Source organism: Canis lupus, chromosome 15 (assembly GCF_003254725.2).
Source record: "Canis lupus dingo isolate Sandy chromosome 15, ASM325472v2, whole genome shotgun sequence".
In the NCBI taxonomy this organism is placed as follows: Eukaryota; Metazoa; Chordata; class Mammalia; order Carnivora; family Canidae; genus Canis; species Canis lupus.
The window spans coordinates 49,625,611-49,641,895 of record NC_064257.1 but is presented as its reverse complement, the minus strand read 5'-3'; the positions used below and the strand labels follow the sequence as shown (position 1 = coordinate 49,641,895).

Below are 16,285 nucleotides of genomic sequence, written 5' to 3'. Positions count from 1 at the left end.
AGATAAATGGACAAACAAAACGTGGTGTAGGGATGCCTGGTTTGCTCAGCAGTTGAGCGTGTCTGCCTACAGCTCAGGGCATGATCCTGGGTCCGAGGATCATGTCCCACATCAGGTTCCCTGCAAGGAGCCTGCTTTTCCCTCTGCCTGTGTCTCTGCCTCTGTGTATCAAGAAAGAAAAGAAAGAAGAGAAGAGAAGAGAAGAGAAGAGAAGAGAAGAGAAGAGAAGAGAAGAGAAGAGAAGAGAGAAGAGAAAGGAAAGGAAAGGAAAGGAAAGGAAAGGAAAGGAAAGGAAAGGAAAGGAAAGGAAAGGAAAGGAAAGGAAAGGAAAGGAAAGGAAAGAAAGGAAAGGAAAGCAGAAAGAAAGAAAGAAAGAAAGAAAGAAAGAAAGAAAGAAAGAAAGAAAGAAAGAAAGAAAGAAAGAAAGAAAGAGAAAAGAAAAAAGAAAAGAAAGAAAGAAAGAAAAATGAAATCTTTAAAAAAAAAGTATGTAAACAATGGAAGTGATTCAGCCTTAAAAAGCAAGTAAATTGGGCAGCCCAGGTGGCTCGAGATTTAGCACCACCTTCGGCCAGGGGCATGATCCTGGAGACCCGGGATCTAGTCCCACGTCGGGCTCCCTGCATGGGGCCTGTGTCTCTGCCTCTCTCTCTGTCTCTCATGAATAAATAAATAAATAAAATCTTTAAAAAAAATAGAAAATAAAAAAAAGTAAATTCTGGGCAGCCCCGGTGGCTTAGTGGTTTAGCGCCGCCTTCAGCCCAGGGGCATGGTCCTGGAGACCCGGATCAAGTCCCACGTCAAGCTTCCTGCATGGAGCCTGCTTCTCCCTCTTCCTGTGTCTCTGCCTCTCTGTCTCTCTCTGTTTCTAATAAATAAATAAAATCTTTAAAAAAAAAAAAAAAGCAAGCAAATTCTGATACAGGCAACAATGTGAAGATGCTACGCTAAGAGAAATCATTCAGGCACAAACAGGGTCTGACCTCACTTAAATGAGGTACCTAGAGTAGTGAAACGTGTAGAGACAGAAAGCAGAAGAGTGGCTTCCAGGGGCCGGAGGAGGGAGAAGCCATGGTGAGTGAGTGGGTGCTGGGTACAGGGTGCTCGTGTCCCGGGAGCACCCTGGGATGGTGCACTGGCTGCACCACAGTGTGAATGTATTTAATACTACTGGACTATATGATTACGACGCTGAATTTTATGTTATCTGCATGTTCAACAATTAAAAATCATTTAAAATGTGAGGGGGAGAAGACCCTGCACTTCAGAAGAGAGAGACCAGGAAGCAGAGGCTTCCTGCGAGTCCGCCTCATACCAGACTTCCATGTACATACGTCCCCCCTCCCTTGCTCCTCTCCTGGACTCCCCCAGGCAGTGAGGTGGAATTAGAAATAAAGTATTAAATAAGGGGCCACCAGCATCACGAGAGCATCACCATCATCCTCACCAAAGGCACAAGGAAGGCACTCGGGCTGAGAGAGCCTACGAGCCGGTGGTTACGTGGGATGGGGCTTCCGTGACCCTACACAGAAGCTGTGATGTGATTACGTACCCTTCGGGTGCCCTGCCAGGAGATGACTAGTCCCTAATCACCCTGGCAATGAGTAGCCCCAACTCAGACACAAATGTCTCAACCATGAGCAGACGTCTTCCCCTTCACGTGGTCCACGCCTGGGCCTCAAAAGAAGCTAGCACGCTTCTGCGGATGGCTTGGAGCTGAATGAGCGCCGCTCTAGGAGCAGACGAAAGGTGATGAGTGTTCGCTCCCCGCGTGAAGGGCACCAGCTGCCAGCTGCAGGCCTACATTGGGCGTGGTGCTCAGAGGGGCGCAGCCCTGCACCCCCCAAGCAGGGCCAGGCTTCTGGGTTCGCTGGAAAAGACAGCGGCACCAAAGCAGCGGTGTTTAAGAATTTAACGTTTAAATATAATCAGGTTTTACCCTTGTTGGAGGCAAAGTCTGGTTTTGGCAATAAAAAAGCCTTTATCAAGTCTCCATGACGGATGATGTTCAGGCCTCCCTAAAGCATCTGTCACGTCAGCGGAGACTTGACAGGATGCTAGAGCAATCCTTTGACGATGGGATGTTCCACCTAAAATGTTCTGGCCAGACTACCGAGGCCATCTCTTCATGACTAGATTTGTCCTTTGCCTGAAGATCAGTTACTGATGACCTAACGTGAACCCTTGGAGAGTCCAAAACCTCTTCTTAAACTAAGATAATTAACAGGTGACACCCTCCCATACAACAGTAACTCCCCAAGGCCTCCGCCACGACGCCACCACTACTACCACCACCTTTCCCAGCCTGGCTTTTTTTTTTTAGTCACTCCATTCGCAGGGTGCCCTCTCTGTACTGTACCCTTCCTTAAACCAGTGACTCTCAAAATTAGCCAGGCATCAGAGTCCCCTGGAGAGCTCGGCAAAACACAGCTCGCTGGGCACCTCCCACCCCCAGAGTCAGAGTCGCCACATCTGGGAGGAGACCAAGAGAGCGAGCGCATTTCTAACATGTCCCTGGATGAGGCCGGTGCTCCTGCTCCCTCCCTCGCTTCGCCACCCCCCTACTTTTCCACAGCTACCACACTGGAAATGCTGTCATTCACTTGGAATGCCATCTCCTCAGTAATTCTACTCACATCATATCAAAACCCCAGTGGTGACCAGTCCAAGGCTCTTCCCCTTCCCCCGGTCCTTGGCTTCTCTGCCCTTATTCCCAAGGAGAGGTCAAAGGACAAGTCAGAGCAAAGGAAGGAGTGGAGGGGAGCGTGTGCCAGGCAACCCGGGTTGGCTTTTCCTCTTTGCTTCCACACCACCAGAAGGGAATGTAGGAGCACAAGCCCTAGCCAACCCTCCCTCTCTTGCTTTACAAAAGCAGATGCTTCCCTGGGGGATCCCAGAAGGAGAGGCAGAGCTGGACCCGGGCAAGATTCAGCGATCCGGAGCCCCCTGCCAAACGGCCAAATTACTGTCATCCTAACAGTGGTCCACTTTGATTCCTGACACCTGTCTTCAAACACCAGCCACTTGCCAAAATCTTTCTCCCCCGTGCTTCTGAAAGTCCTACCTTTTCTACCATGTTTGTAAGTCCTTCTCAATCTGTCTACCCCGTGCCCTACTCTCTTCTGAATTGTACCCAGGAAGTACTCATTAAATATTTACTGAGTTTAACTGAAACATACTTGGAGGTCAGCGAGTGCACGCTGTAGGTGTACCATTAGGAAAGCAAGAGTCGTAGGAGTTCTGTATCCATAGCATTTCGTATTTGGGAAAGTTGTTTCCAATACCACAAGCCCCTAAAAATGTACATCAGGAGAAGGACATTCCGCCACAGACCAGAGGAGCTTTCAGAATCTGTAAATTTCCAAACAACCTATTATTTCCAGGAGCATATTTATAGTACAATGTATTTAGCCCCCTAAAAAATAGTGAAACTAAAATCAACCTTGGGAAATAATACAGAAATGGACTGATATTGTTGATAATTTTTTTCCTTAGAAGCATGGCCCCTAAGTTCATATTACCCAAAGAAAAATAGAATAGCAATAGTATAGATTGAGTTTTCCTTTAAAGAGAACAAAAGATGGCAACTTACCTTAGAACTAGTTGTAACATCACATCTTCACAATGTAAACCAATGAGAGTTCTAAATAATGCCAGGGACACCACACAGAGCTGGGAAGCAATAAACACACATTCTATTTCAGATACTGGAAGGATAGCTCTACTCCCCACAGATGGAAAATAAATCAGAATTACAAAATAAAATGGCCTCCTTTTTTAGCAGCTTTGATAAAAACATGCTGCTGCCAGAGAGAATGTGTATTAAGGTCTTTAGTTCTCCTACAGGATTTGATTGAAAGCCTATGCCTAGAATTATGCTATTACGCAGAATTACCCTCCTACAAAATGCCTATGCTCTTATTTCCAACTTTTAAAGATCCACATAAACGTGCCCCTAGAACTCTCCAATACACACACACACACACACACACACACACACACACACACACGATCTGCTTGGCACTTATTTTCCCAAGTTATTTTCAAACATGACACAAGACAGGGCTAACAGTAAATCACATATACCCTGGCCAGCCCCCTTCTAGAGCCCTTAGCCCCATGCTGCAGCTCCTTTTGGTTTGTCTCTTAGCTTTGGGGCAAACATTTTCCTTGGTTCCATTTCCAGGAGAGCTGAGGATGTGACAATATACTTTTCTAAAAAGTTCGATCAAAAACAAGAATTCTGGGCAGCCCTGGTGGCTCAGTAGTTTATTGCTGCCTTCAGTACAGGGTGTGATCCTGGAGACCTGGGATCGAGTCCCACGTCGGGCTCCCTGCATGGAGCCTGCTTCTCCCTCTGCCTGTGTCTCTGCCTCTGTGTGTGTGTGTCTCATGAATAAATAAAATCTTAAAAAAAAAAAAAAGAATTCTTTCGATATCTAATATCCAAAAAGGAAAGATAAACAGGCAAGATAACCCAAGGTGTATTGTAAGACCAGTGTGCCCTTTGGGGAATAAGCTTTAATCATTCCATCAGACCACTTGAGTATTTTTTTGCACCAGTGAAGAAGTACTAGTCTGTCTTCTAGGCAGGATGGACTTAAAACCTGTTCAATGGAATGGAGAATGGTGTCATAATAATAATAGCTACAAGACAAAGGGTGGGGGGATAGAAAAAAGAATACTCATCATTTATTCCCAAAACAAACTCTCCTGAAATTTGTTCTGAGTTATAAAGTCCCTTCCCTCTGGAGCTCTCCTTACCCGAAATGGGGTGTTGATTCGGCTCGTGAGAGTATCTAGGATGTGGACATTCTCGTGCTGATGCAAGAGGATAAAACGGAGGAAGATCTCAAGTAGCGCTGGCTCGGAGATACTACGCAGAAAAAGGTCCAGATACGCAGTTGTGGTCATAACCTCCTCCACAGTCACCTGGGACCAACGACAGAGTGAGAACAGGTGAGCATCCTTTCGATGCTGTGATACATGCTTCCCCAAAGGCCCCTGGCCTCACCACAGTGACCCCATCAAGGCAAGGACATGCCAACCACAAGAACACGCTTCAGAGCTTCATCTGAAGCCTATAACCTATTCACATTCCACAATACCTCATGCTGCTTCTGCCCTTTAATTCAGTAAGGGAAAAGCAAACACATAAAAAAAAGCAATTCAAGTGTTCTGACAACTCTAATCATCAAATGCAGTTCAAATACCATAAAGATTTTAGTGTGTAACCACAAAGGGGAAAAAAGAGATAATGGAAAGTATCTACATGGTCGGTAAAGGATTAATTAGAAAGCCCAGTATAACTGTTTCATTATTAGGCATCCAATAAATATTTATTGGACCCGCTATGTACAAGAAGCTAGAAACATGAGAACATATTTTCTGTCCAGGAAGATGGGTTTATATATATAGTCTAATAAGCAAAATAATAACATCATAAGTGGCAAATAAAGAAGTACAAAGTACTGCAGATGTTTAGATATATTTCTGGAAAGTTGCAAGTCGAATTTTTATAACTGAATAATATAAAGTGATATTTATAAAGTGCTATAAGAGTTTACCACTTAAAAAGTAACTGACTTTTCTTTTAATAATACAAATTAAATTAGTATCGTCTATGTGATGTGATTCTTCTATGCAGGGGAATGTGCATAGTCTTTCAGGGAAGAGAAAACTCTCAAGAGTCAAGTTCTTCAAAGTGCCAAGTATTTGGTACTTAAAGCATTCAAATTTTAAACATTTTGATAAAGAATATTTTGAGAACTCGTATACACCTGTCTTCCTAAAAGCAAACTATAACACCTCTTGATGAACGGGGATCATCAATTTCCCTACTGTCTGTAGAATAGAAATACCCAAACTGGGATGTTTGAAAATCACTAGGGAAACAGTACCATATCTCAGATTCCAACTCTATCCCCTAGAAATCTTGGAAATCTCCCCTGCCATGAGTGCAATGTACTTGATGCTAAATGAAACAGATGGCGATGTTTTTGAGAGATGACATCTTCTCTTTCCCAGTTTTTCACTTCCTTCTTCCCTCCTTCCAAAGCGTTAGCTGTCACTTTATCACACTGTTACTGGTCATTCCTTTTATATTATACTCCTCTCCTCTTTGTAATTGTCTGCCTTCAGAATCCACAAATCAGTTCGGAAATTCCGAGCTCCCGATCTGCCGTGTCAGTATAGATAGGCCCCATGTGGGTACATCTGTATATAAAGGCTTAAATTATATTTATAAACTTTCTTGGTTCCTAGGTATGTTCCAGGTAGAGCAAGGAGTCCAGGTGAGTAAGACCTGACCAAATCAGTTTTGTCTATTTTCTTTATTCTAAGCAGGGCAGGCCTATCCAGTACATGTGAATGGACCCTCTCAGGATGTGTTGACAACTCACTGAGTGGCCTGAGCATGGCACGCATCAGAGTACAAGCATCCTCCCCCCCCCCAAAAAAAAGGCATCCTCCCCCTCCTGCTTAGCACCCATGCTGCGCGCCCTCAAAGCATTCGGCACACACTGTGGCATCCGACCGACTTTAAAGGGCTCTCTGTGGCCCAAATATCACAAAGGAAAGAGGTAAGCCTCAACCACTTGGTAATATATTTCCCAAAGAAAAGTGCCCCTCACAGGCTGCCCCTGCTCCTGAAACCCACTGCTCCTACCCTTGTGTTTCCTGCTCTTCTCCAGACCCACGTTCGTGGCACTCTTACGGCCGTCCTGGGACACACGCTATGGCTTTTTTATTACTCTGGTGCAATGCGCAGAGTTTGGCACACAGGAGGTACTGAATGTAACGTTTCCTGAATAAATGACAGCCCCCAAGGTCCCAGTGATTTTCATTTGCCAGAGTTGAGCTTAATCTTTAATTCTTCTCTCTTCTCTGGCCCTCTGTCCTGAGGGCCCCAGAGACTGGGGACATTTTTTATAAAAACCTATAAAATAACTGATGTCACCAACTACAGCCTAAGGGGGAAATGATTCACAACACCACCAAACACACAAGCTCCATTAGCTCACACCTGTTCCGCCACCGCAACCTCAAGGTCCTTTAGCAAAAGAAACTTAATCCAAAATCATGGGTGCAAAGTCTAATTCCCTAACAATCTTGATCGCTAGAAAAAAAGGAGCACTAGTCATTTCAAAAGGGCCATGCATGCATGGAGTCTCTGCAATACTGCATTTTCAACCTTATTTACTGAGCACTGCTGAGCTGACATGTCCTGCAGAATTCCAGGAGCTGCCTTTGCACCAACAATGCACCATCAGCTTTTCCCCCCTTAAGTTACACATGACCTTAATAAGCTCAAAAGCACAGCCATAAACCCTTAAGAATAGAAATCTCAGTCTTTGGGGGCAGACATGAAAGCAGGGCATTAAGCATCTATTGTTTACTACTCTTAGGCTGCATAAATGAAAGATGATTATTATTATTATTATTATTATTAGCAATCAAAGCCTGTCATTTATAAGCTAAGAGGATTTAAGAAAATACGTGGAGGGGCAGTATTTACATAACGTGGTATGAATACCCAAAACGCAATTCTATTAAGCATCGACTTGCAACCTCTTTATAAATTGAGGTCACACTCACCTCAAGCTAAGATCCAAGGCAAGAAGATCTGGTTCCCTTCCCTTTCTGTCTCTTCCCTCCTCCATATTCAAAGAGCCCTCAGCAGACTTTTATCCCAGAAAATCTTTTCCTGCCCCATTATCTTATTTTTCAGAATCTTCCTCTAATCCCCCAAATAGACAACCTCCTTAACGAGGATGAGACCAGAGCCTAAATGTGATCACTTGAAAGCTAACGCTGAACAACCAGGGGAAAGCAGCTCTGCCGCGTGGAATGCAAAACCGAAGCTGCCACTCATGCCCCAAAAAGGAAGGCTTAGCCAAACAGGACAGTAGCATCCTCTTCCTGGTCAGGCTATGAAGGACAATCAGTCGTGGATGTACGTAAGACCTTCTGCCTTCCAGATGACTGTCGCTGTCCATTTCTCTGGTTCTGTAAGGAACTGCAGGTAGCTACCCATTTAGGAAGAAATACCAGGGGAACCCTGGGTGGCGCAGCGGTTTAGTGCCTGCCTTTGGCCCAGGGCGTGATCCTGGAGACCCGGGATCGAATCCCACATCAGGCTCCTGGTGCATGGAGCCTGCTTCTCCCTCTGCCTATGTCTCTGCCTCTCTCTCTCTGTGTGTGACTATCACAAATAAATAAATTTTTTTTTTAAAAAAAGGAAGAAATACCACTAGAAGTAGTAAATGAGGTTCTACTTTACTACCATATAACACACAAGAAAAATTGAAGGATACTAAAGCCTAGGAATGTGAATTTTCACTAAAGGCAGACCACAATGACAGCAATAACCCAAGGAAAACCCTTTCCCACAAGCAAATAATTATCCTTGACAAGATAAACACAACCAGAATCCAAACGATGTATGAGCTGAGACATCCCGTGTCTGTGTGTGTGATTTTTCAGCCCCCATTCTAGAAGGAACCGGAGCCCTGACTCAGGGACTTAATTTTACTTTTATCAAGACCAGTTTAGTCGATCCTTTGAAATCAAGCCCTTTTTTCACCCACCTCCTCCACCCTCCACCAGCCCTCACCTGGGTCCCCCTCCATGCCGAGTGCTTGTGTTTTCAGACTAGAGTCTGACGCCAAAAGGTGGACAGTGAAACCAATTTACTGGTTCGCTTGTGGTTTAGACCAGGGTCAAAGAGATGATATCAGGGCACACAGCATGTAGTAGGTACTGTTTTGTAAAACTTGCGTGTGCCTGTTTTCTTTTTTCAAACTATATGTAATGAGATACATTCCATAGGCATGTGCCTTGTTATCTAGTTAGTAAAAAATTCAGATGCACACGCTCAAATGCATAAGATAAATTTCTGGCATGTCTTACAGTCAGAACACCTGGAGAGCACTACAGTACACTGCAATAACCGGACAAACCCACAAGCCTTTTGGCCATCCTCTCACACCCCCTGGTTCCGGTCACTGGTCCTGCACTCCAGACTACAGCCCAGCGTGCTCTGGGTCTGCAAGATGTGCATATAGAGGTGAGATCAATTCTCTGAATGGGACAGCAGCTGAATTTATGGTCAATCTCCTTTCTATCTTAGCTTAAGAGCTCCAGCCAGGTATTTTTTTATTAAATCTCAAACTTCTCAGAAATAGACAAAATAGAGTTTGTTTTCCTTTAAAAGGGGGGCGGGGATCAGCAGGAAGGGGGGAGTTGATGCCATGTGTCACATTCTGTTGCTGTAATTCAAAACTCTCTCAAAAATGAAGGCCACAACCAAGTCCAGTCATCATGCCCACAATCGAGGCAGCACATTAACTTAATGCGTAGCGTAGGAGTGAAATTGAGCATATAGACATTCTGACCTTTCTGTAATCAGCTCTAGTTGGGCAATTCCATTTGCATCTAAATTAGCACCAGAGTCCTCCCTGTAATGGCAGGTTTATGTGTGTGTCCTGAAAAACAAATTTCCCACCTGCTAATTGTTTTTTTGTGATCCAGTCACATTGGAACAAACAGATGGGTCCTACCTTCTGTCGCTTGGGCAGGTGGCAGGCAGTGGGGTCAGGTGACTGTTGCCTTCTCTCCAAGTCAGAAGCCACCTTTCCTTGGTGTTTCCTTCCACATACTAGAGAAAACTAGCTAAGCAGGGTCTCCCCCAGGTCACCTATGAGTCCTCAGACCCAGCAGCCCTAAGTGGAGGCTGAGGAAACAGACCCGGGCCAAACCCCTCCCAGTGAGAACAGCAGGAAGGAAAGGAACACTGAGGCCGGGTCCTCTGGGACAGGCATGAAGGAGCCTCCACAGGGAACACAGGCTAAGGCCCTGCCTGCTGCTGCCACACAAGCTAGTGGCCGGGCAGGAGGCAGGTCCACCCGAGGGCAGCCAGGGGCAGCGGGGGGGGATGCTCCACAGCCATCTTCCTCCCTCCCAGGACACAGAGTGCAAAGAACATTCAAGTACGGAAGGGGAGACAGACAGCCTGCTTCTCAGTGAGCAGTCCCACTGCTTCAGCCAAAAATTCAGGACAGAAGACATTTGGTGATTCCAAGTCTATAGAGTCTGCAGTTGAGAAGTTAGGCTCCCTCCCTCCTGGTCCCTCATGCCTCCCTTCTGCTCCTCCACCCCTAAGCCACACCTGTCACTGACTCTGCCAGAGGCAGGCCAGGGACGTCAGTGGAGGTGACATCCAAAGTCCATAAGTTTGGCTACTTTTTCCTAAAATACCTGAAGAAGGAAGAAATTAAAATGCTGGCTATGAGGACATCAGCAACACACCTTAAGGAAAAATGTTAAAAATAAAACCAGTGTCTCCCTTTTACTCTTTTTTTTTTGGTGTATCTATAAATACAGTAGATAGAGATCCCTGGGTGGCGCAGTGGTTTAGCGCCTGCCTTTGGCGCAGGGTACGATCCTGGAGACCCGGGATCGAATCCCACGTTGGGCTCCCGGTGCATGGAGCCTGCTTCTCCCTCTGCCTATGTCTCTGCCTCTGTGTGTGTGTGTGTGTGACTATCATAAATAAATAAAAATTTTAAAAAATGTTTAAAAAAATACAGTAGATATAATAATCAAATCAAATATTAATTCATTCATTAAATATAATACACTTCCTCTTGCCTATCATAATCATAAACCTCTCCAAGGGGCAGTCAGCAAATTATTTCTAAAGCCTCCTTCCTGTGCTGTGTTTGCATAATCTGTATCCTACTACATTATAATATAACTTACCTACCATAAACCTACAACCATTGTAACTTACTAATAACTTATCAGCTACAATTAACTTACTGTAGCCTACGACTACCATTATAACTGTAATTCAGCCTATGATCCATTACATTTGAACTTCTTCCGATAGATTTTAGTTACTGAAATACTCCAAATAGCACGTAAAGGTATTTTGACTATTTCAGAGTTTGGTTCTGAAGTCAGAATTAGCAGAAAAACTCTGGGATGTTTCAGCTCAAAAGCAAAGATCTGAAGGGTATCCCCAAGATCGCTCAATCCTTCCCTTGGCTCTTCGCTGGTTGCTTCAGAAAGATTCTTCATGGTTGCAATATGGAATTTTGCACAAACACATCATCATCATCGCCGGTCAGTCTCCGAGCACCCACTGTGTAATGTATTCTCAGCCTCTTGCTTCAGCACTTGGGAGTCCACACAACCTCATGAGGACTAACTGTGCCCAAGCAAAATGACACCTCCTAAAGGAAAGGATCCTGCGGTCCTCTAGGCAGCCAGAAGGCTGGAGAAGCAGGCTCAGAGAAGAAGGGGCTCGGCCACTGGGCAGCCAAAACACAGAGAACCCCTCTCCCCTCTTCTGAACTCGGGCAGGGAGGACACTGCCTCCTTTGGCAGCACAGCTCAGCTCTTACCGACCAGAAAGCATTCCTCACTGTAAAGGAAGATTCCACCCCTGTCATTTAAGCACCTGTGCTCAAGTTAAGAGGGGGCCTGGGGGCGGGAGTGATAAGAAAAAGCTCTCTCTCCAAACTCAGCTGTCCTTCCTGTTCGGGGATCCTTGTTTTAAACCCCCACCTTCCTCCTCTTCCAGGCTAAGTCCATTTCCTTTCTCAGTTTTCTTGATACACTCTCCCATCCTTTAGGATTGCACACTTACTGCAGAAACGACCGTGTCTGACCTACAAGGTGAATTCTCAAAGCACCTGGTACACCGGCAGGGACTCGGAGGGTAATCAATAAATGTGTCGAGATGGAAATCAGCAGCCTTGGTACTAATAAAAGCACACGGTTTTTATAGCCCACGTTGGGGATGCCTTCATTAGCCAGGTGGTTCAGATTAATTTGACAATGCACGAAAAGAAGAGGATATTTTCCTTTTATAGCAAATAACATTTCATTGAAACCACAGAGCCCAACTCATGCCATGCTCTTGAATTACAGCAACCTCAAAAAGTGATCCATTGGGGAAAAAAGAAATGCTTCCTCAGTTTTCCCCCTAATTTCTCTCCCTGATTAATCAGACAGTACTATTGAATTCTAATGAGACTGACTTTAAAACCCAACAGCAGAGCGGGAATAGTTTGGGCCAGAGTCTCAACCAGCAGCTTCTTTAGAATGAAGTATTTGAGAACAATTATAAGAAGGCAGGCCGCCTCCCTCCTCATTCAATCTGCCTGCTGGGTTAAAGGTATTATTTGGACCAGAGTGTTATACATGGGCCAATTTCCCTAGACACCAAATACTTTTAACAAAGGCAAGCCCTGATGACAAAAGACAGATTTCACTCCTGGCTCATTTGCCATGAGATGGAAAGTCTTCGACACAATGGAAGATTGAGAAAACACACAGGCATCTGCCCAAATGAATTCAATAATTCTAGTCTTTCTGGTCCTTCTTCTCTGTTATCCCTAACCTGCTCATCACCTGGCACTGGATAATCACAGGGTGAGGCACACAGGGGCACACCCGCCCAAGCGATTCTGGCTCTACCTCACCTGAAACGCGAGTCACACAAAAGAAAGGGGTGGTGGGGGAGAGCAGGAAAATGTTAGCGTGAGGCCAAAGGAAAGTAGGCCAAGAAGGTAAAACAAGCAGACTGTAAACTTCCTTTCTGTTTTCCTTATTTCTTGGTTTTCTTATGAGAACTTGAAACACTTGCAGGGCATTTGTTGCTGATAAATGTTTAATGTTCTCCTAGGATGATGCAGGGAAAGAATACAAGATTCACACCAATCTACAGACCAGACCCTCCTTCCCCCTCCTCACAACTGTTTCCAAGACAAATACCTCCTGGCTGCCTTAGATAAGGCGGGGCTTTGCACAAGCTACTTTCTGTGGTTCTCTGCATTGTTGTCGGGAGGGTGGGACCCTTCCTATCTTTCCATAATTCTGATGCTTAAGAACGGAATCCTCCAGTATAGCATTATCTCCCTTGTGGGCTTGTTGAAATTCAAAAGGAAGAAAGAAAGAAAGAAATCTAATTTCCCATTTCAAATCAAAAGTGAACGCAAGCTTCATTTATAACTCTAACTCTCCTCTCCTACAGAGGCAGAAAAGTGACATGGACCACAGAGAGCCTCCATGGAGAGGAGGAGGTCTTACAGGATCTTCCCCTGCCTCAGACTCTAAAATCTCACTGTGTGCGCACCCGCGTGCATGCTAAGACAACAAATGCGGTTTAATCCCCTAACTTCTGGCTCCTCCCAACTCCATCTCTCCGATCCTGAGCACCCCCCTGCCCCCCCATCCCCAGCAGGGCACATTCAATGACAGGTGAAGCCCTACAACTGCCCAGCCTGTGCTTTTTCTACAGAATAATAACAAAGTTCTAGCTCTGCATCCACAGAAACTGAATTTTGTTAACACATAAGAAACTGTGAGCAGGCACTTCTATTTGTCCCCCGCCCCCAATATTCAATCTCCCTTTCTTCTTCCTTAAGGAAGCAACTTTAAATCCATAGCTGAAAAACTCTAGTTCCCTCCTTCCTTTGCATCTGGGTCTGGCTGTGCCTGTCTTGGCCAGCCAGTAAGGTGTGAACAGAACTGGTGTATGGAATAAAAAAAAGGATTATTAAAGGGAGTTTTCTGTTATCTACAGCTAAACCTTATGCAAACTGATACAGTGTTTTCTCTGAAAATAAGATGAGTTGCTTTGTAAGCAAATTGCTACAGCGACCTCCTGCCAGCATTTAGAAAGGCACCTCGCATATACTGGGTGTTCAAAATATATTTGTTGAGTGAATGAATTAATAATGAATGTTTTATACCAAAAGGAAACCATCTAACACTTGCAGCCCATAAGGCTAAATACAGTGTCGAGACCAATCTCCTAGCCCATTCTCCTAATAATCCTCCCAAGCATGAGAACAGCATTTTTCAAAATTTTCTTAACCAGGAACTATCATCATAAGAACAGTATTTTACAATAACATATAGTATTTACCATTACTGAGTACAATGCAATCTGATATTTTCTATTTTATTGTCTTTTAAGTGCTAATTGCAACCAACCAAACCGAATTTGTGGCTCATTACTATGACAAGACTCAGTGTTTGAAAACTCTTTAAAATATATATACACACACACACACACACACACACACACACACATCTGTTCATTTTTCTGTTAATAAATAAGAGCCGACACTAAAGTTTGATTTTTTTAATACAAAAATCTAAAATATTAAAAATTTCATAGAAAGAAACAGTAGTAGAAAAAAAACAAAACCTTGTGCTTATTTTGTTTGACATTTTTATACAACCGTTAAATACCATCGCTGATGTCTTGGGATCTCTACGACATAAAGCAAATATTGAATCTGTACTGGGAAAATCTACCTAGGACCCAGCAGGTATTGAGAGCTGGCTAGTTGACCTGTCCTCCTCCTATACCCACTCCTGCTTTCCATTTCGCGCTGGCAAATGGTAGTGTCCTCTCTCAGCACCCACCAGGCCTGTCCTTTCTCCAAACTGTCTAGTCTGGGTGATTAAGTATTTGTGTTGGCTGTTCTTTCTCTTAGCTAATAAGGGAATCAAAAATGCACTTCCTTTCTAAGCTGGAATTCTCGAAGTCTACAGATAATAATTTAAGGAAGCAAAAGGCAGCATGGGGAAGTAGAAAGTGGACCGCAGTGGGAATGTAAAACACTTGCATTTTAATCCTTGGAATCTGGTGACCTTGGGCAAGCCAAGCAATCTTTCGGCACCTCAACTGCTCTAGCTATAAAGCAAGCACAGTGCCCTTGACCTGCAATGTAATCCAGCATAGCAAGTTTGCAGGTGTCGGTGAAGGAGGCCAATGAGGAGATGTGGTGAAAGCCTCTGGGAAAAGTGCCTTCCTCCACAGATTTTAGTGAGCACATAAGGTGAGGCTCTACAAGATAATAGAAAAGCACTTTGGAACACTTAGAGGACTCCCTAATGTAAATACAAAGCCACCACATAAGCCTTCTGTGGATAATCTAATGTTAAGGCACTGAAAAAAAATCACCTATTTCATATCCTCTCTTCCCTTTGCAAATATTAAACTCACAGTCTCTGAATATTTCTTTTCACATCATGAGAGTTAGTGTGCTCAGCTGTGAAATGATGGCATTGAACCAGATGATCTAGCCTTTCAATTCCAAAACCCTGAGATTCCTGGATTTCACGTCAGGGTCATGAGACAAGACCTAACTTCTGGCCTGTGCCTTGGTATTTCTACCTCCCGGCATAACTGATGCGGAACCTCCTCAAATGAGGCGACAAGGGGGCGAGGCACGTGCTTTTGAGACATTTATTCAACCAACTTGCATATCTTCTGGGTGCTCTTCGTGTGTGCAGGAAACTAGCAGCTGAGGGTGCGCAGCAGCAGCACAGGCCGCGTCCTGTCCCCGCGGCACGGCCAGCAGGTGGCTGGTGAAACGCACCTGGCGAGCCCGGGGGCCGCACGCGGGAGCGCAGAGATGCGGGAAGTCGCCGTGTGCCCGGGCCAGGGCTTCCGTCCGATGCGGGCCGGGGCTGGGACTTAACGGGCGAACGCATTCTGCACAGACCCGCGAGAAGTAGAAAGAATAATCCAGCAGGAACTCGGTAATAAGAGCAGAGGACAACGAAGGCATCGCTCTGACCTCGGGCCTGCACTTGAACATCCCAGGGGACGGCAGGTTCACAGGCGGGAGGGGGACAGATCACGACGGGTTTTCAGATACCAGGGAGGTTAGTCTGGATTATCTTCTGCAGGTAACAGGCCCCCATTATGGGCTCTTCAACGTGGCGAGGACACCTAAGCCACCTCTCTCTGTTTTTGTGATGTGAATTACTACTTCCAAATCTCTAGATTTAGAACGGTTGAATTTCTGCAAACCCGACAGAGAAAGCTGGTCCGAATGTTTCACCCCACGCACAGGGTCGCCCAGCAGAGTACCCTGGCCTCTCTGCCTCCCTCACCACCATCTCCCCCAGGACAGGAGGAGTCACTGGTCACTCCGATGAGGCTTGTCCCTTCCTCTCTTTCCTTCTGGGAGCCAGACTGCCAGCAGGAAGCACGCGTTCCTCTCTGCTCCTCCCGCCCCAGGTTCCACGGTGTGTCCTGCAAGTCTGCCCAATCCCAGGGGTTGATATTAGGAAATCTTTTTTTTTTTTTTTTAAAGATTTATTTGTTTTAGAGAGTAAGCACGATCAGGAGACACAGAGGGAAGAGAAGAGAGAAAGAGAGACCCTCACGTGGGGCTCGATGCCCAGAGCAGAGCTGGAGGCAGAGCTCGATCTCAAGACCCTGGGACTCTGACCTGAGCCTAAACCAAGAGTC

At 45.2% G+C, this 16,285-nt stretch overlaps 1 protein-coding gene across 7 annotated transcripts in view; it reads right to left on the bottom strand.

The window, feature by feature from the left end:
* The window catches only part of FHIP1A (FHF complex subunit HOOK interacting protein 1A), a 233,138-nt gene that overhangs the window by 30,066 nt on the left and 186,787 nt on the right, over positions 1-16,285 (bottom strand). For all 7 annotated transcript variants that reach the window (XM_035698860.2, XM_035698864.2, XM_035698865.2 and 4 more), the window contains 2 exons: positions 4,765-4,932; positions 3,593-3,672 (listed from right to left, as the gene is read on the bottom strand). In XM_035698860.2, the coding sequence (XP_035554753.2) occupies positions 3,593-3,672; positions 4,765-4,932 (248 nt within the window). The remainder of the gene's footprint in view (positions 1-3,592; positions 3,673-4,764; positions 4,933-16,285) is intronic.